We start from the raw sequence: 22401 nt of genomic DNA, 5'->3' as shown, positions 1-22401 counted from the left end.
TCTCTTCTGTCATCTCATTTTCACTATGACCCCCTCTTCCCATTTCCCTGAACATCCTTCCATTCCATCCTCTCTCCAAATCTCCACCAGTCTTCCCCCCTCCCTTCTCTCCCACTGCTTCAGAAGAGAAGAAATCTATAGGACTTGGCCAGCTACTTTTCACGTATTAGGTGGGTGGGTCACAAGCTGGTCTATCCCCCTCTTAATAGCATCAATGCCAATCAACCTTTGTCCATCCTGTGCCCCAGACCACTCACCCTGCAAAGTCAAGCAAGTTTGCCCCAAGCATCTGGTTTCCAACCTTGGACAAAGATATTCTCGTATAGACATAGATATACTAGTGGGGGGTACCCCACATTAACCCCTCTTTCCTGTTTTCCCCCTCAAATCTTAAAAAAAAAAAAAAGACATTTCCATTTATATATATATATATATATATATATAAGGGGTAACCAGCAGCACCCAGGTCTCTTCCCTACTCTTCACCTTCTCTCAGATAATTTATTAAGTGGTGCTGTAGGGTATTAAAAGTATCAACACAAGACAGAACATGAACAAATAGGTATAAACTGGACAAGTTTAGATTTTGGAAAGAATATAACAAAGATAACTGCAGAAGGCCTATTGCCCCATATAAGGCACCTCCTATTTATAATCACCCATCCCACTCATATACATGTCCAAAATGTTTATGACCTGGGTAAATACTGGTTCGGTAACAGGGTTGTTGATTTGTGGAACCAGTTGCCATGTGGCATGGTGGTGGGGTGCCTTGATTGTTTCAAGCGTGGGTTGGACTTGTATACGAGTGGGATCGAGTGGTTATATATAGGAGCTGCCTCGTAAGGGGCCAATAGGCCTTCTGCAGTTACCTTTATTCTTATGATCTGGAAACAACAGTATGAATCTCTCATATTTGCTCTTTTCTTTTTTCTCATTTTCCTTTTGTTCAATTTTTTCTTTTCTCTCTTTTCCCACCCTTGTCTTCCCTCTTCTCTCAGAAAATGTATTATTAAGCACAGAAACAACTTTATGGGTATTTAAAGAAAATATATTAGGATATTATTAGTATATCAACAAACTACGTTACCTAGAGCAAAGCTCGAAAGAATTCAAGTGTACAAAAACTCAAATATTTTAACCTTTAACTAAGTCCAAATTTGGTATTTATCCTCAGTATTTAATGGAATGAAAGCAATCATGTGGAGCATGATTTTTTCTAACCAAATTTTCACCTTAGAAACCTGGACTCTGCTATTATCCCACCTAACATCCAAGTATCCCTACGAAGTCTACAGCCTGTAGTACTGTATATCTTAGTGTTCTAGTTTTGTAACTAATCCTCTTGTGTAATTACCTATAGACATCAAGCCAGGAAAAATATTTAGCACCATTTGTGTCGCAGGATTTCCCTGTTTAATATATATATATATATATATATATATATATATATATATATATATATATATATATATATATATATATATATATATATATATAATCGTGAATGGGAATTAAAAGAACTATACATTTTAATATTCTTTCATATCCTTCAAGGACAAATAACAAGTCATATAAAAATCTTTTCTTCTTTTGCTATATTATAATATTCATATTTCTTTTGTAAAATGAAAAATTAAATACATCCTTTTTTAAAAGTTATAAAATTCCTCCATAAATGAATTAAGACCTACAATAGCATTTTTGTTACATGTAAAAATAATGTATCTTTGCTAATAAAAAATGATTTGTGAACACTGACATGTTGTAACTACAAATTACACAAAATCCTTTTATAATTCTGGAACACTATGATGGTCATTTAATATAGACAAAAAGATACAGCCAATATAATCTTATTATAAAAGGATATCTTCAAAATCAAATTATGACAACCACCATTTACCTAATTTATAAATGACATCCCTGAATTTGTCTCTTGTTGATTACTGGCTTTGAAAACTCAAAAGCTATTGGTATTAAATCATTTTGGATTATCTTCAATTTGTACTGTTTCTACCTAACCGAGCAGACTCTCAAGGTCAGCACCCATCTGGCTAAGGTCACCCTCACCATCGCTCTCGCCATCCTCACTGTCATCACTCGGCAGACCTCCACCTTGTCTGAATACAACACTAGGTAGCTCATCATCATCATCATTGTCCATATCCTCTTCTTCATCTGCATTTATATTATTGTCTTTGTCAACTCCTTTACGCTTTTTTCTGTTCGGACCTGCCTCATGTCCCTCATCTTCATCTTCATCAGAGGATGATGATTCATCACCCGAGATGTCTCCTGCATCTTCATCTGAGTCATCTTCAAGAAACATGAAAATTAGAAAGACAATTTTAGACGCATATCTCAGGCACAAATACTGTAATTGTGCCAGAAAGTAGAATGTTTGAGTAATTTGTGTAACACACAACTGAATTGTTTGTGTAAATGCATCGCTCACATACAAAGGCATATTGCATATGACTTGTTTAGCAAAAAAACCTAAGGGTTTTCAAAACGTGCATCTTTCCCCTGTTGTCTGTAAGGCTCAGTGCATTGCTTTGATGTCTAGAGTATTATTTGCTGAGCAAAAACAACTATTTCAAACTGAGAAAATGGGACACGAAGAAATAGGTTGAAGATGGAAATGTTTGTACCTTGTATGTATAGTAAAAAAATAAAATGAACTGAAAGAAATCAAGGAAGCCAAATCCATCCAAAACTGTAAGGCCAGATATGACACTGCAAGGTGAGAAAAAGAGAAGGGATGGAAGGTAGGCGGGAGAGAGAAAGAGGGTAGGAGAAAGATGACACGATTTGGAACACTTGCCTTGTGACTAGGAACAGTCTCCTGGCGATATAAAGTGTGCCAAAGGAAGCAGGGAAGACTACCAGTATCAAGAAAGACTGCGAATAGTATGGAAAGCTGCAAGCAGCACCAACACATTCAAAACTAACTCCCTGCAGCACATAAATTGGACAATCAAACTGAACAAACCTTTGAGTGGGAAGGTCAGGTATGAGAGACTGCATATACAGCTAGCAAACATTATATTTTGTTAAAATATAAATAAGGGAGGGGCATAAGCAGCCAATGACAAGACAAAAGACACAATGCTACTCTTAGCATACACCCAGCATCAAGCTGGGTGGTATCACCTCCCACTGGAGTGGGAATAGAACACACACACATATGCATGCACAAGCTAACTATAAGCCTCCCATTCAACACATCTCGCTCTGCAATCAAGTCCCAAAACACTCACCAAGGCAGGATCAACTCGGAAGAAGTCCTCCCGAAGCAGGAATAGGACCCCATCAAAGTAGAGACCTCTGGCATGGGCCTCTTCTCCAACAGTTCCAGGGAATGGAAACCTTATTCACAGTTGAGGTGATCGGTGATAGCAACAGACATGCAAGGTGAACAGTACACAAGCTTGTGAAACAAAAATAGGTCCCAACACTGGATATGTTGATGTTCAAATGAAAACTGAACAGTTAGCTTTCTACGTAGCAATTTTGACTTTGCGAGCACAAGATGCAACCATCCTATTAGGTTCTTGCAAGCCTAGAGATGGGTGGATTCCTCACTTGAACTAGTAGTGGACCCAGCTGCCACATAGTGTCAGAAGCGGAAGACATTTGATATGCTAATTGGCTTATTGCCAGTTGTTTGATAGTTTGGCACTGAATACTGTAATTATGGGAGGTTTGCCTTCATTGATCCCTTGGTGCACCCCACCACAAAGAAAGCAAGAGGTTTGTGTCTCACAGTGTCTCGCAAGCTAAAGTAGCCAGTCTTGTCTAGACCAAAGCATAAGCAGAGCTAGTGAAGGGGCTACCTAAAATATTAAGTCTCTCAAAACCCTAAGGCATCTTTACCAGAAATACCCAATGAAAATTATATGGTAACCCTATTGGGGAGTCTTGATTACTTGATAGTACACTATTTTTTTTTTATTTCAACAGAAATATTTCAGAAATCAACAGAAACAGAAAGTACTATCATCAATTTCCACATCAGAGTAAGCAGTCGATAAAATGGAAAGCTAAAGGAATGTAAACTGCAGCTTACCATCATCTTCATCACTGAGAATTTGCTCCACCTCATCAGCCATGTTATTCTTCTCATCAGGGCTAAAGAACATCAGAGGATTTACATCTTGCAAAAGTGTTCCACTGGCTGTTCTGGTTCTGCCGCTTGGGCCTGGGTTTGTCTGCTCTACAAAGATAATGTTATATAAATAACTAGTGGGCTAGAATAGATTCCTAAGCCCAGTTTCATAATGACAATACCTAACAGGGTAGACAAGGCTGTTATTTGCATATTTTCAAACAAGACAAATTTCATGCAATAAAACATTTTCTAACAATTATTTTCATAGTTTGATGCTTAAACTGTATGAATGCATTCCTGGGTTGGTATATCTTACCCAATGAACAAGGAAGTGTAATTAGTACAGAAGGTATAACGAGGTCAAAGAGTGTAAGGCATATAGGCCAGTGTCATGTTCACAAGGTGGTGAAATAATCATGTTGGTTGTTGCAGTGGTGATTGTAGGGGTAGTAGTTGTAATGATTCCGCTGATGTTGGTTGTAGTAATGGTGGTTTTAATGGCAGTACACAAGATCATAAGAATAGAGGAAATGGCTCCCATAGAATCTTGTGGCTACCTTGTGTAGCTTCTGGGGATCAACGGCCTCCCTGCGACCTGCTCTCCAACCAGGCCTTCCGGTTGGTTGGCAGAAAATTTATTGGCCCATGCACGTCTGCTAATACTTATACTCGACCAAACTCAAACACGGCCATTCTCTAGCTGGTATCTGGTAACTATACCCTTATGTAGGCTCAGGATCCTACATTCATGAGCAATACAATACATCTGCCGAGCTTTCATCAACATGCGATATTTATCTATATAGGAGCAATTTTAAGTCTTTTTAATTTATTTCCTGCCCTATTTTTGCATCACCTGCAAATTTGCACGTGTTGCTGTTTGATCCTGTGACTATATAGATTATATAAATGATAAACAACAGAGGTGTCAGGACAGAGCCCTGAGGCACTGCCACCGACTTAGCTCCATTTATGGCAACCCTTTCTTTCATTTGAAATAACCATGCCCTAATAGGATAACCTACCCAATCCCATGTATCTCAACCTTTTTGATGAGATTTTTGAGGTGCAACATCAAGGGCTTTGCTATAGTCAAAGAATACACTGTCAAATTTTTCCACTATCAACTACTTGAAATAAGTTGGAAAAAAGTTGAGTCAATTTGGTAAACAGGAGCAACACTTTGTAAAACACTATTGCAAATCACTTATTATCGTCCTTAAAAATGTAAGCAAAACGGCTTTTGCAATCATCGATTCAAGCAACTTTCCTACAATAGATGCTAAGATAACTGGCTGATAGTTTGACAAGTGATAAAATCTTCAGAAAAAAAAATAGGAAGGTACACAAACTACTTACTAGCTAAAAAATCAATTTCAAGTGCAGAAAGCAGAAAAATGGTGGTTAAGAGGTCAAGAAGGTACACAGATGAATGCTTCAGAAAATTTATTAAATAAAAAAATATAAGGGTAACTATAAAACTAATAAAATGTGCACCATGTACCTGCCTCCTAAGAATTCCCTCCCTTCTCTTGCTCTTAAACACACACATTATTTTGCATCACTGCCATCACCCATTAATTTCAGAAAACAATAATTCAATGATGCTTGGAAAATATAAAACATTAATTATTGAAAAAAATATAAAAAATTAAATGGGTGAATTTTCTTTTTTAATCTTCTCACCTGTAAGAGAGTTATGCTTTAGCCAGGAAGGATCAGGAAAGAAGCAGTGGTGCGGTGGAAGACGATGGATTTCCTTCTCTGTCTCCTTGCTCAGAGGAAATAGTTTCTCTTCAACTAGTTCCCACCTCTCAGCACATTTCCACAACCAGTTTGGAGTCACAATCTGTATAATGAAGAAGTAAATATTTGTCATCTACAAAAGATATTACATTTTATTAATTTATTCCAAATAAAATACTGTCAATTATCAACCAAAAAACTTTATACTGTATATCACATCTTTTATAATTAAATATCAACACAACTTCCTGCAGATTGTACAATGGCAACATTAATGTCATATACACTTTTGCTGGCTTCCTTCTTTATTCTTAATCTTGGAATACTTAATTTCTTTCACTACGTAAGTGAAAAAATATTTACGTAAGTAAATATTTTTTTTATTAATTTCTACATATACCACATAACTCTCAACTTTTAAATTGATTATTCCACTGTAGTGCTTAATATACTAGGGTACATTAATTTTTTACAATTCAATATTTAAAAAAATTTCCTATTATGCATAGCATTTCATAAAATACCTGCATAATTAAAATTAACTTTACATGTAGATTATATATTAGTCAATTTTTCAGTTAATTTCCATAGCATTTCACCGATAAATGCCTTTATTAGTACATTGCTTCATATGAGATTGGTGCCTTTAGTCAAGATATCTTGTAGGTTGACCAGACCACACATTAGAAGGTGAAGGGACGACGACGTTTCAGTCTGTCCTGGACCATTCTCAAGTCGACCAATCGACTTGAGAATGGACCAGGACGGGCCGAAACGTCATCGTCCCTTCACCTTCTAGTGTGTGGTCTTGTCAACATACTTTAGCCATGTTATTGTGACTCATCGCCTGCATATCTTGTAGGTATTGGGATCCAAGTAAATTGCACTGCCTCCAATTTTGCAGCAATACAATATCCACTTACAAACATTCTAGATTAGTATGTGGGTAAGATGTATTGCTCAATGGAAATTAATGTGCTCTGGGAGTATATAACAAAGCTTGTTTTATGGGTGGGTTTTTAAAAAGGGTTATGGCTTGTATTATTGGCATGCCTTGCTGTAGGCTAACTACAGACAACATGGAGAGGAGATCATCTCTACACTCTTCTGGTATTACTGCACATCCTACATTCCTTTACTTTCCTCCTATGTTTAGAAAGTAATAGTAGTAGGCATCCAACAGTCTCAATAAACTATGGAGTTGCGCCTTGATTGTCGGTCTGGAGTGGCTTCTCTAGGGTGCAAAGCCAGGGTAGGTTGGATACTGGGGAGAAGCTGTCATCCATGCGGCAGGTCCCCCCTCTCTCCATGGTGCCGAAAGTCTCCAATGGAAATGGAGATGCCAATACGGTTGGTTCCAGTGCCGTCGCAGGAACTGCCAGAACGAGGTTGAAGGCAATCAAAACTGCACTAGGGGCTCCAGTTCTGAAGTTTACCTCCTAGTTGGTAAAAGAAGGTACAGGGACTCCAAACCCGAAGACCGCCATGATAGGGGCTGGAAAAGAACAACCACAGCTTTTTGTAGCAGAGCTGGGGCCGCACAAGCCCCAGAGGTGGACATCCGAGCCCCGTACCTACAGGTTCCAGACAGAGATTGTCAGAGGCCCCCTTTCACCTGAGGCCAGCTTCCTTCAAGACCCAGAAGGAAGAGTAATAATTATTAATTACAACAATTATTATTTTTAAATAATATAATAATTATTATTCTTCCTTCTGCTGATAGTAAGAGTGCTATCTGCATATCAGAATTAATATTATCAGCTTTTTCATTACTCATGCCTCAAATATTCAGCTCTCCCTGCCTGCTGTACACCCTTGACACCATCTTCCCTCTGGCAAGGAAATACACGCAATTTTGTTTTCCATATCCTTGATTTTACTTGCACATCAGATCACATGAAAAGTATGCAATTTGTTCTGCCATTTATGCAATGCACAAAATATTTTTCATGTTTCTTGTATACTTAGTATACCTACTGCCAAATTTTAAATTTACAATGTATTGCACGTTTCAGAAAACCTGCTACTGGTGTATCACCTGCTAGCCTGATTATAAGTTGTTATAGTTACAAAATTAAGAACAAACAACGCATTTTAGTATCTAATAATATGGAAGTACAAAAATAAATTTTCATTTACTAATAAACAATTGAAAGTTTTTAATAGACCCATTGAAGAATAAACTGAACTTAAAAGAAGCTAACATGTCAATTTATATGCTAAATACCAATCTCTAAACCTACAATATAAAATGCAGCAGCACAGTACAGTACATTATAAGCAAAGGATGTTACTTACATGGATTAGAGATCAAGCAAAGACAAACAAGTGATAATTACTTTTTGACCACCTGCAACAAATTCTTCCTCATAGTATGATCTTGCAAATAGTAAAAAGTTTCAGAAAAAATATTAAGTTATCAGTGCAAAATGACCAGAAATGTCTAAGTTCTCTCTCTAAATGCAACTTTCATAGATTTACTTGACTATAAATTAACTGAAGGAAGCATTTTATACTTAACTCTAATTCCATAGCACAGAAATTCTTAAATCTTCAACAGTGAGTTTACTTGTTGTTTTACCTCTTAAGATCTCAACATTTTCTTCAAATATAACTGCACAAAAATAACCTCTTACCCTACCTTTAGTAAAGATTTATGCTTTCGAGCAGAAGTTACTTTCTCTGTGCGCCGGTTTGCCGCAACCATGTGAGTTGTATACATATTCTTTTCATCTTCAGTATCACTTTTATCTTTCAGAATTATTTTTTCAGTTACATTTGCTCCGAAGCTTGTGGCAATAAAATAAGCTTTGGATTCTTGCAACTTTGTTTGCTGTGGAACAACTCCCGAGAATACAATATTCACACCTTTCAAAACTTCTCTGCGAACTGAAGGAACAATTACTTTCAAGTCAGGTAGAGGATTATCTTCATTGGAATTACACTGTTCTTGAGATGCATCATATTCCATGAAAAATCTTTTGTGAATTTTTATTAAGATATCTTCCAAGTACAACAAATAGTCATCACTGTCTGAAACATCAAATACGTTATCATCACTTCTCTTTGACCGACTGGAATTTTTCCCGTATGTTCGCTTACTGCCTTCCACTTCAGCTTCTTTTCTGCTCAACTCTTTCTTAGTAACTGCATCTTTTTCAGTAATTTTCTTATTTCTTTTATCAACCTCTTTTGATTTCACCTCTTCATTATCAGTATTCTCCATTTCACTATTTGGCTTTGGATCAATATGGTCTGTCTTCGTATTAGCATCATCTCCAACTCTATCAGTCACTTAAATTACTCTCTGCCAGGGAATCGGGTAACAAAGTACTTTCTGAACTGTTTTCCTCTTTAGTACAGTTGTTGTCCGACAATTTATTAACTTTTTCATCATTTCCATTAGTCTCTTTTATATCATGATTAATAACTGCATCAATTTTATCTTGATTGGAGTTTACACTATTATTATCTGAAGCTTCAGTTAACATTTCTTTGGAATCCTTATCGCTGTCGGAATCTGAACTGTAGTTTTTGTCTTCGTCAACACCTTCCAAAGCCTGAGCATCATCTTCAGTTGGAAATTCTGTGAAAAGAAATCCCATTATCAAACATCAACACCTGTTTCAAAGTACAGTATAATGTTTATCTCGGCTAAGGTGAGTAGGCACACATCATTATTATTATTATTACCCTACTTTCACTTTCCCTGTCTGGATGATGGAGCATTGGCACAGAGAAGATAAATAAGAGAGCAGAACAAAACAAAATGAATAAATATATGGCACTGAAGGAAATTAAATGTCTACACATGTATAGGCTCACCAATGCACATTCCACCCACCAGACTTAACAAATCACTTCAAATTAAAACTGAAATCAAATAACATCAATTACTGCTCTACTACCTACAGACTGGATAATCAGATGCTAATGCTATCACGACCATCACCTTCTGAACTTGGTGCCTTCTTTTGACGATTACTTCTGAGCAAAGGCTCATTTTTATTCATTCAACAGATGAAACATTTACCTTGTAAAAACAAAGGAAGACTGGACTTAGCTGAGCAGGTGGAAGAACTCTGCTGGCCAAATAGGAATCAGATAGAAGAAAAGCAGCCCAGGTCAACACACCACCACCTGGGATGCAGGTGATTTGACAGGTACCTGGTGACAAATCAACAGCGTAACCACTAGAACCAACCAGTCCATTTTGAAAGTGTCATCTGGCATGTTGACAGTGAAGTCAAACTATTAGGTTGAGACCAAAAGGTATAAGTGTATTCAATCCAAAGCCCTTGATGGATTGAAAGAAACCAAAGGCACCTTCGAGTTACAAAAAAAAAAATAAAATAAAAGTCAAGGCTCACTCAAGCAACCTGGCAAACCCCAGACACCGTGGTCATCTGGAATCGACTCACAACAAATTGAAGATCAACAGGGCTTGGGAGAACATTTTATGGCCACTGGGTCTAATGCTGCCCATAGGAATGGGGTAACATAAATCCCACCCTAATTCAATATTTGGCTCATGGTCACATAAAAATAAGAGTATGTCTGTCCCAGGAACAGATACTGGCCATGGAACCACACCCATGTTTAACCCACACTAGTCTTTCTTGGTAACAATTTAATTAGCATAAAGGAGAGAAGCCAGACACACCTGGACAAACTACAGCAACTACGTTGTCCATGAGGATGAGCAGCCCAGGGCTGTCCATGCCTTCCATGAGAGCCAGGCAGGATGGACATGAACAGAAAACTCGATTCGTGCATTCATACCCTTCTCAGGTAAAAGGTAGACAATTTTGTTGGCAATAGCCAACAAAATTGTACCCCAGGGAGACTACTTCTTATAAAGATGTACAAAAAAAGTTCTGAGATGACAAAAATCTGACCACATCTGCCAGATGAGACTAATTCTTAAGGTACACCATGAAAACAAGTAATATGAGCCCAGAATTTTAAGCTATATTCATTATAGAAGCACTGAGGATTGAGGAAATGTTGCAGACCACTACAAATAATTGGTGTGAGCATAACAATAAGGAGTACAGTCTATACAACTTTCACATTTATAGCAATCATTCCATGGATGATTAAAGTCAACTGGCTTAACAGCACAGTTCATAGCACTAAAATCTATAATTACAAATGGTACATAATGAAATACTTTTTCCTGAAAAAAATCTTTTCAATCATAACCAAAAAATTTAGCACATCTTGCTCTGATTTTTCTCTTAAACACTAGGAACAATATTAGGGTCAATGAATTCCGAGACTTAGGTTGTCTTACCAACAGTTTTAATATTTTCATTTTTCAATTTGATAAAGTCTATTCCTTCACGGTCATCATTTTCTTTCTTCTGTAATCCTTGTGGTGCATTTATATCACCAGTGTGTCGGAAGAAATGATAGGGAACCACCTGGACAACGTTAGGAGAGTAATTCCACACATCTGTGCGGTCATCGATGATACAAACAAGGTTATCCCCACATGGAAAGAGAGAGCTGCAAATAAACAAATAAAATAATATTAGTCAAAATTACAGACAAAATTTAGTCAATTTTAATTCTGATACTGTACTTAATTCTTGTAAGCATTTTATCCCTTTTATTTGTCAAAAACCTATAAATTTTTTCCCAACTTAAGGCAGATATGTACAGGTAAAGTAATCACAATACTCTGATCATCCAATCCATATAGGGTATCAATACCTATAGGATATATTATTAATAGTAAATTATGCTATGACAGTTCATTACTGCCAAGGTTACTCCAGTCATGTGAAGGACAGGTATACATCTGGAAGAAACTGGAAAGCAAACAGCAAAAGAACCCAGATACACAAATATCAAGCTACAAATATAGAAAATTCTTTCCCAAGATAGATACAATGAGGCTCTCGAAGGCAAGATTACTACTAGTCCCACTGGACAGGTAACCCATCCTTTCAATTAGTATGTTTTATTGTGTATGTTACCAGAGGAGGCATAAAGATGTTAAAGAAGAAGTACCACCACTACCACCACCTCTTCCCCAAAGATAAGGCAATAAATCAATCCTAAAAACTCTCAGCGATTTAACATAGTATTATAAATATGCATACATACATGTAAACAGATTGACAAATGAAATAAGTCCTATTAATATTTACAAAAATAAACAAATATTAGTGACAGCAGAGTCTTGATTATCCATGACAATTTGTTTGAGAGGTGTCTTAGCATTCAATAACCTTTGTTATTTATACAGCACATCTATCACTACAGGTACTGTAAATATTCCCAATATGTACATAACAATATTCATTATACCAAATTATGTAAATTACATATTTCAATTGTATATTTAGTCACACACATAGTGTGCATAATGTACAAAACATGTATTTAAATACACCTACAATTATATACATACCACTAAACAAAAAAAAATATGACCTAACTCACACATGTAATAAAATGAAAACACTTCAATCCATCCAGGACACACTTCAAGTAGCAACTTGACAAAGGTCCGGGACAGACCGAAAGGTTATCACTTATTTTATGTCATGCGTGTGGGTTGGGATATTTGTCTCAGCCAAGTTATTATGATATTCTCTGCATGTAAACATATTTTGTATAATCAAAGCATTCAGGCAACAATGTGGCAAGTCTCACTCTGGGCATCTTTATGTTTCCATCAATAGCTGGCAATTTACTTTAATATAACAAACTGGCAATCATTATGAGGAATGTATGAAAAACACGTGGCAACTTGGGCAAAGGGCAAGTTTCCCCTCTACCACATTTTTACAGAGAAAATATATCAAATTTACCACAATCATTGTAAAAGGATTGGGCTGAGTGTCCTCCCAAAATTTCTTCCCACTAAAGAAATAAGATTTTTTTTTTCTGTTAGTGTTGCATCTATAATATTCTTTCACAATATAAATTCCCTTTTTCTCTGGGATGATGCCTCTCCACTCCAGGAAATTGTGAAATGATGCAATAATAAATGAATGAATAAACAAAAATTTAATTAATGACTTAAAAGAATGGACAACACTTGAGCAAAAACAATGAGAATAGGCAGAAACAACAGAAATTGCTGTTCAAGAATCAAGAGTGACTCAGCCTGTTCAGAGTTACTACTCTCTCTCTACTACTAAGCGACATAAACTCTGGGTTAATCACCATCTTGAATTATCAAGACTTAACTGTAAAACAAAAATAAAAATATCTTACTCAAGATTAGCCTTTTTGGACATCATATCAAGGCATTCATTTCTGGAAAGGATCCGCTGGCCAAATAACTTCCGATCTGGATCCAAGAAGTGAGCTATGTGATGAGCATATTCCCGCACACCAAATGTACTAATGTGAAGCTCATAATACTTTGATATCTTCTCTAGAAATGTTTTTGTATGTGGCCGCAGTCTAGCATGATACCAAGGGCCACCGTAGTTGATTTGGAAGTGACAAACATCCTGGTAAATTAACAATAATTGTGAACCAAATACTGTACACACCCACTTTTCTTTCACAGTTTTCTTCAAAATCTACCACAGCACAAAATAATGTATACTGTACTTTAAAAAAAAAAAAAAAAAAATACAGTATACATTTTTTCTGAAAAATCATTCTTCCTTATCAAATAATACTTTTATATGGTGTATGGCATGCCTTTCAGTTTATCCATAAGGTAAAGAGCCTTCTGGCCTCTGGATAGATCTTATGATTAGTCAGGGCAGGTCAACAACCAGCACTGGTACAGTGCTGTTATCTAAGAGAATAGCAAAACCTTGGCCTATGCAAAGAATAGCAACTGAGTAGTACACTTAAGAAACCACTTATCCATTCATCTATTATTTATCAGCATAAATAAGCACCACCTCATTCGAGTAAGTCATCCACAACAGCTCCCCCTCCACTTTCAAGGACCATGTATACACTCTCTTAAGTTGTTATGCTCAGTACAAACAAATACCTTAACTCTATCCTTACAGACTGCTTTCATCTAGCCTGGTCTTGCTTCCTCACTCACCTTAACCACCTACGTTCTTCACAGCCTCCTCCTCTACCATGTACTCTCAAATTCACCCAAATACTGTAATATCTCGCACATCTATAGCATTCTGAAGTATTACACATCAATCTCAATCACTGCTAAAACAACTTTCAACTTCATACATAAAACCTGTCCTCATAAGAGTACTTTATTACTCATACTACACCTACAGTATACCAAAGGTTAATACCTTTCTCTAATAGCAGTTTAATCTTGACTTCCCTCATGACCTAATTATACTGTGCAGTATGAGGCCCAAGTAACCAAGGTGACATTATGAAAGCCTAGCATAGACCTACGTTAAGTATCAAACCAGTCACTCATTACATACACTACTGTTATATCTCCACAACTTCATGTAAACAAAACAATTAACAGCATTTAATAGAACCTGGCATCATTTCAGCAATATAAATCCTAGCATGTTTTTTTTAATGCTGTAACTATGTAGTCAATACAAATATTATAATTTGAAAATGAGAAATTTTATGCTTGTCAGCTGATCACTAAAGATTCTTCTGGTTTCATGATATGGAAAAACTCCAATTATGCCATAATAGCTATTAAGAGTATTAGTGGCTTTATTTAATATGCAACCTCAGTACCTACAAATAAACCAATGCAATATTATTCTTAAATGAATCTATTATTATTATTATTATTATACTGCAATTCATTTTGATTAACTAGTCAACTGGAGTAATTTGTCTTTACATTTTTGGACAGATACTGTATAAATAAAATATTACCTTCAAATCTGCAGGAATATTATCGTTTGTAGTGTGGATCAATGTCTGATCCAGATCCACCAGTAACACCAGCTTCCGCTGCTTCAACAGGTTATTAATGTCTTCTTGTCCAAGTTTTCGGGCCTCCTGATGACATACAAAACATATTATCTTCATAAACTTCACCCAAGTATAATGAGAAACTTCTACCTGTATCAATTTCACATCATTTTACTTGTACAATATATATAAACCTATATTATTTTAGATACAGTTCAATAACAATAATACAGTTCTTTTGTGAACACTTGATATTTTAAATAGCTCCAGTTCCACACATTATGACAACACTTACATTTCTAGCTACTTTAAGATCAGGTACAGAGTGAAGCATGCTGACTGCTTCTGTCTTTGGGATGTCTTTTTCATCCAGGCAAACACCACAATCACAACAAATATTTCCCATAAGGGCTGTAGTGAGTACAGGCTTCAAGTTCCAGTATGTCACACCTAAGAAGCAAAAAGAGGATTATATGATTAAATGTATTACAGTAACCTTCAGTTAATTTTGAGATTTTTATTGACTTTTACAGCCTGACTTGTGGATGGGAATCCCAAATTGCCATCACCACCTCTTATCTGGTAACAGCTGCAGAAACTTAAGTTCCTTCTTAAAAACTTCTACTGTTCCGTCTTAAAAACTTCCAGCAATATTATTATGAATCAAACTTCTCTCTCACTGAAGCTCTCATTTTCCTGTCTTTTCCATGTACACTGTACATTACAAAAAATAAAATCAAAATACATTGTTCTTTCACCATTTTTCATATGCACCTACAAAACTGAGCAATAAGGATTACCTCCCTCTACTCACACTTTATAAAAATCACTATAAAAAATAAACCATTTAACTGAAGCTCTACTTATATACTGTATATAATTCACAAGCATTTTAAATAATTGTTGTGGACTAATGCTGAAAGTACAACTATGCAAGCAGTCTAAAGCTTTACACTCACCCATCTTCAATTGTATCGTCAACTTTGATGAGTACTTGGGTAACAATACCAGAATGCTTGGCTTTAATAATGACTTTTTCCCCAGATTTAGACTCAACCTCACACTAGTCGCCTCTTAGGGAAAATATTGGTTCCTTTCTTTGGGTAGATATGAAGAACCTGAAAGATATTCAGTTATGTCTTCAATTAATTAATTAACATAGTGTACATGCATAAGTAAAATGAGCATACATGTACAGTATTGAATAGGGTTTCCCTGAACTCAAATCAATCATACTTGAACTAAGAAGCACTTGAGCAGTTTCATTTTCACAATGACTAATAAATTGTAATCTTAAATGTTCCCTTTTTGAAATAATGTTAAAATTATTAATCTACCTAAGAAATTTCACTTTCACCTATGATTTAGCCAAGAAAACAATCCTTCCAATACATAAGGTCTCAATACAAACAATATTATGAACATTCTTAAACCTCAAAGTGTGGTTATTGTCACATGTTGATTCATGGGGGCAATGCTGTTATTATACAATGAATTATACTATTATTGTTTGGGTTTTATACCAATAATCCTAATATGGATATAATACCTCCATCTATATATAGATGTTGTGGAGTTTACCTTGGCCCATGGAAAAAAAAAAACTGCTATGATTCCACAATTGCTTACGATGTAAATGTTACAATGCGGTAATTGTCATGGTATAAAATTCCATTATGTATAATTACAGATACTGTATACCAATTTTCATATGGTTTTCACAACTCTACACAGTCATTCATAATTAAGTACACAGGTCAACCAGTCATCATTTGAACTTAATAATGGAACTTCAGAAGACCTATTGTATGGGTCTATTTGCCCATACTGTACAAAGATATAAATAGGAGCTGCCTCATATCATTATACCAACTATTTGTTTCCTTTAATGTAACCATGCCTGTATCCAACTTAAGATAGCACCCCCAATACTGTGAACCTCTATCTTTTTAGTCTCTCGCGTTGCACTGTATCAAAAGCTGTCGTAAGGTCATGGTACACAACGTCGCAACATTTTCCATTGTCAACTGCCTTAAATATGCTGTAATAGAATGAAAGCAAATTTGTCAAACATAAGTGGCCCTTGGTAAACCATGTTGTGGTTCATTTCTTAATCTATGTTTCTGCGATGTAGACAAATGGCTTTTGCAATTATTGAATTGAGCAACTTTTCCATAACAAACATTCAGCTAATTGGCAATCAGTTTAATTAATGTATGGGCCAAGAGACCTTCTGCAGTTCCCATAATTCTCATGTTTTTTGTGCAAAATCTGGTGTTGACAGATCCGATTAGAAACTATCTGCCAACTCCAACCTTCTACACCTCACCTAATTGGTAAATATGAAGATATTTATGTTATTTCAACTTTCTTACATTTTGCATCCATATTTATCACTCTATAAAAGAAAAAATAGTTTTTATTTATACATTATTTTTCATGTGGGTGGACATGCACGAAAATCCATAGCCACACTTTAGTGGGTCAAAATTAAAAATACCATCCTCCCCCTTCTACACTTTTTACACTGTATTAATTTGACAATTCAGCCCATTCTTACAATGCGCCAAACATTTAATATGATGCTTTTACTAGACCATCCTCCAAAACCATAATACCTGGTGCATATAGCGACCGAGAGGCATATGTACAAAATACGAGCTACTGCACATACATACATAATACACAATTTGTACAACTGAAAAATGTATACTGAAATGTAAGCTGAAAGAAAATAATTATACAGAAATGCAAGACAAAGACATCAACCTAACTTAGGACTAGATCAGGTTATTAGAAACAAAAAACAAAGATAATAATGCTTCTTTTCAGCTTATATCTTGGCATACACGTACAGTATTATACTATACATCATCCATTATAACAAAATGTTGACTGGCTTTTAATGTACTTACTAATAAGTATACAAACATCAACCTGCCTAACTTAATTGAAGTTATGCTCATCAAGTCCCATACAGCATGTACATACCAGTATAGTATTTCCAGTGCTTTTACATCAGTAAAGAGCATTAATTTTATATGGTTGTTGTTTGACCAAACTAACAGTATAGCAAATACAAATCAACCTTAGTTCTGACTGCTGAAGAAAAGTCTTAATTCATTTAAGCGCAACAAAAATGTACAGGTTTCTTCAGCCACTTCATAAATTATTATAAAGGCAAACTTAAAAAGCAGATGAACAAATACTTTTTATGGTGTTCCTTTGCAGATTTACAGTACTGTACTCATCAAATTTGTAATTTCTTCCATGATATTTTTACACATACCAATATAAAATGTTAAGCTTAAATTCGTAAATGCTCAGCTTGAATACACTTGGTGTTCAACATTATACTATTGAAGATACAGAAGCATCCACTACCTACTATTTGAACAAAATCTGAATTAAAAGTCCATTATCACACACTGTACAGAATATAGATACAGTACTGTATACTGCATATTATTTAATCACCACATCCAGTATATAAATGGATTGAAGCATCTGTATAGGGTGTCACAGGATTCCCATCACCATTGTACCAGCTCAAATGCTATGTGGAACATCATTCATATTTCTTCTTCACATAAGTTGTCTTAGATTTTCTTCATGACTTGTTTTGAAGGTTATTACATATCACGAATTGTATTTCAATAAGCACCTAAGCCGCTAAAACTGAACACAATCTATTTTAAATAGAAAATCCTACAAATACAGCTTGTTCTGGTAAGACCACTGATTCATAATGAGTACTGTATCGAGACTGAAGATGAACAAAGATCTGCACTTCTACATACAGTACTGTATATATAAGAATGACAAGATATATCAAGCACAAATAGGGGAAAAAAAAAAGAGAGTCTGCTCTAAAATATAATACAGTACTGTACATAATTTTTTCCAAGCAACTACACTCACAAAATAACAAAATATTTCTTGGTTGTCTCCGGGCCAATCGGAATGAAAGTATAATAAGAAAACAAGGATTGACATACCTGGGTTCCTCACGTTTCCATACTCTTCGGTAACATGGAGTTAGGAGCTGGCCTGGGCTCCGGGCCACAGTCTCCCCAAATGCTTTACAGTCAACCTGTAACATTTCCAACTTATAGCATGCCAACCTGTAGCAGTTTTCTGGTCAACCTTATGTGTGTTTACTAGTGAGTTTCATAAAGAAATTAATGCTGAACACGCCTAACATATTTTGTAATTTATGAGGTGAATAAGCAAATCTTAAGAAACAAACATCTCTCCCACGAATTTTTCTTACTACTGTTTAACAGCAAACACTGCCCTAACAACAATAACTACTGTAATATAAACACACAATGAACAGTAGGTTTCACGATGTCACCCCATTTCAACCTTACTCCCAACCTAAACTATCATCCTAACCAAATTTGTCCAAAAAAGTTGGAAATGGGGAAAATCATGTAGACACCTGAATGATATTCATGTTAACTTAAGAGCATATTGTAAGTATACCATGTCAAGGACAGGAAGCTTGCAAATGACTTTCACAGGCTCCCCTAGCCAGGTAATCACTCAACTAGGTACTCAAGACTCAACAATGAGTCTGACTGGGTAAGAGAATAAAATGTCAGGTGTCTGATTTTCAATGGAATGTCCAGTTTTTGGAATGACTTCAGTGAAAAATGAATCGTAAACCCAAACATTATATACCATTGATAAGGACAGGAAGCCTATTACACAAGCAATAGTTTATCAACGTACTTTTAGCCAAGGCCGAGGGAGTGTGCATGGTCACCCTATCCAGTGCTGGCCTTAACCTGGCTAACCAAAACACACACACAATCATCATCCACTAACCACGTGATAGGCATGTGAATTTTATTCAGTATTTTAGAACACCAAGTTTATTTTATGTCTTTTACAATGATAACTAGTATTTTTGATGCCTACAAAAACCCAACTGTTTTCATTGTTCATTCACGGTTTCAAGCATTAAATTTTATACCATACTATTAGAACTACCTGCTGATTCTGCTCCACATGAACACTGTACCAAGAAGAGATACAAGACGAAACTAGAAAAAGCTGTCTTGAGATTCGCCATGCAAACACAACAAAGATTCACCTCGTAAGTAATATCAAATCGTTACCACACAAACAGTAAAATACTAAGAGACCGTGCACTGAATTCCAGTAAAAAATTTAGATCACAAAATATTATTAAGAGTAACTGATTAAGAGTACTTAAAATAATTTTACAGGGTCTATAGAACTAATTACATACTAGGACTATACACCTAAATAATAAATTGTTAAGTGAAACTGTTTAAGAAAAGGTATCGAGATATATAAATGACAATATTTTTGTTCTCTACTTCAAAATTTATCAATATGAAATTGATGCACTGAAATTAGTGGCTGTGATCCTAGGGTTAAATACTTCAAGCCCTGCTGTCTTATATATATATTGAGAAAATCTTATTTTCTATTGGAGATAAAGTTGAAAGCGTCGGTCCTCGCACAAGGAAATAATTATCGCTTTGGGTATAAACAGCTAGGAGACAGGGCATCAAGAGCTAGATCTCGTTCCCCCACGCGCACCGATAGGTAAGCACTCTGCTAAACCTTAATAAACATAAGCTAACACAAAATAAAACTAACTGGTCGGAGTGCACAGAAGAGTTTTAGATGGTTCCAATTTATTTCCTTCCCAATCAAATTAATTGTGGTCGTGTGCAGTGTGTGGAGAGAGCAGTTGGCGGCCCTACCGGAGAACTACTACGGGTTGGTGTGCTACAAGATGGAAATTCCATGGGCTGATCTGTACCACTCAAACATCCATATGACCTGGCCATTAGGTCGCTATTAAAGTTGTTCTATCAACACTATCTCTTAAAATTGACCTCCACCATGGAATTAATGGCGCAAGAGTCCACATAAAAACTACTATAGATAAACCAGGTTAGACCCTCTTGCTGGCCCCCCTCGGGGGCCCCCCAGCTTGAACACTGGGCCCAAACACTCCATTCTCATGGCCCGTCTTCCATGGTGTCTGTACCTCAAGCCTACCTTATACTCTTGCCCACCGCTTCTCGCTATCTCTGCCGCTCTGAACGTCTCTTTGGTGGGCAACATGTTCGCTACAGCATCGGAAATCAACCCGCCTGAGGTCTTCGTCCTGTTTGTTTTGCTTTGCGTCGCAACGCACCACAAATCCACATAATTGAGAAGTGAAATTTTTCTTGTGCAAACCCATTTTAACTGCCCATGACAATGTCTAAACTCCTAATAATACATATTATTGTCTTCTATTCCGTGTTATTATTGAAAAACACTTAATATACCTACGATAAATATCTTCCAAGATTGGCGCGAACTTTTTTTTATTTTTTGTCTGGCCAGTGGAAGTCCCTGACGATATCCAGGAAGATGTCTGCTGGCGGCTATATTATGCCTTCGAACAGCGCGCCTCTCGCAATGCTCGTTGCAAAAACATAGTGTACCCGTTTCTTTAATTTAATATTAATAAAAAATGATATAGTGTTTAGATACATGACGTTTATACAGCATGGATAGGCTATTATTCATTTCAGAAAATCTAATGGGGACTGGTCGTTCCGTACACGAGACGTTTCGATAAAGCTCGTTTCCCGTTTGTTAAAATCGTGTATATTGTTGTGCTAGGAAGTAATATTTTAGACTGTACTTAGCTCGATTAGGTTAGATTGTGTTGGGTTCGGTTAGCTTAGATTAGGTTGAGCTTGGTTAAGTTAAGTAGGATTCAAAAATCAGTTGGCGAATCGTCTTGTGTACGATATTATTAACACCTGCGGCAGGTTGGTGCCAGATTGTTCTTTGATTTTATTTAATTCGTTTCGAAATAATAATAATAATAATAATAATAATAATAATAATTATTACTATTAATAATAATTATTATTATTAACACACAGAAATCACATTAACGTGATATATATCAATGAGAAAATCTACTAGGGCAATGAGGTGGACGCGAACCTACGACCTTGGCATTGCCAAGCCGCATATACTTTACCACTAAACCACCAAAACTTGCCGAAAGTCATTCAACAGAATTTCTACAGAAATCACAGGAAGGCTGAAGGCCTTTACTGAACCAAGTCCAGGTTTTACGGTTGACCCGCAAGCACTCGGCTGGCCATTCTACACCAGTACAGTACTGGTGTAGAACAAGAGGACAACAGGTGGAAGTTGGAAACAGAAACAAAAGCCGAAGAAATAAAAGCAGAGTTACTTGTACTTCATTCCTCCCTGTACCCTACACGAGTGGTCAACAAGTTGAATATACAGTCCACTTGTTGACCACCCTTCTTAAGAGGCGGGACCAAAGAGCCAGAGCTCAACCTCCGCAAGGAGAAGTAGGTGATTACAACTAAGCGAGTACAGTACTTATGTATGTAATACACATATTATTAACGAGAAAAAATCCGGAGGAATAATGTAGGGGAGGTGAGGGGACCTTTAAGAAGCCGCCGGCTTACTGTCCCCCATGGAGGCCACTGGAGACGGTGACTGATTGATTGATTAAGCCACCCAAAAGGTGGCACGGGCATGAATAGCCCGTAAGTGGTGGCCCTTTGGATCCATTACCAGTATCAATAGCTGATACTGTGCCAGTATCAATAGCTGATACTGTGCCAGTATCAATAGCTGATACTGTGCCAGTATCAATAGCTGATACT

At 36.3% G+C, this 22401-nt stretch overlaps 1 protein-coding gene across 1 annotated transcript; it reads right to left on the bottom strand.

Annotated features, from left to right (window-relative positions):
- Nucleotides 1-1575: 1575 nt before the first annotated feature.
- On the bottom strand, nt 1576-20885 carry Fcp1 (RNA polymerase II subunit A C-terminal domain phosphatase Fcp1). Its single transcript, XM_069302186.1, is given in 13 exon segments — nt 1576-2319; nt 4073-4219; nt 5801-5963; nt 8502-9154; nt 9195-9446; nt 11157-11371; nt 13094-13335; nt 14666-14791; nt 15000-15119; nt 15121-15154; nt 15664-15767; nt 15769-15822; nt 20750-20885. Coding segments are annotated over 13 exon segments (2475 nt in total). The 5' UTR covers nt 20816-20885; the 3' UTR covers nt 1576-2020.
- Nucleotides 20886-22401: the final 1516 nt, after the last annotated feature.

The sequence above is a fragment of the Procambarus clarkii genome, chromosome 47, assembly GCF_040958095.1.
Source record: "Procambarus clarkii isolate CNS0578487 chromosome 47, FALCON_Pclarkii_2.0, whole genome shotgun sequence".
Classification (NCBI taxonomy): domain Eukaryota; kingdom Metazoa; phylum Arthropoda; class Malacostraca; order Decapoda; family Cambaridae; genus Procambarus; species Procambarus clarkii.
This window is presented reverse-complemented; position numbering and strand designations above follow the sequence as displayed.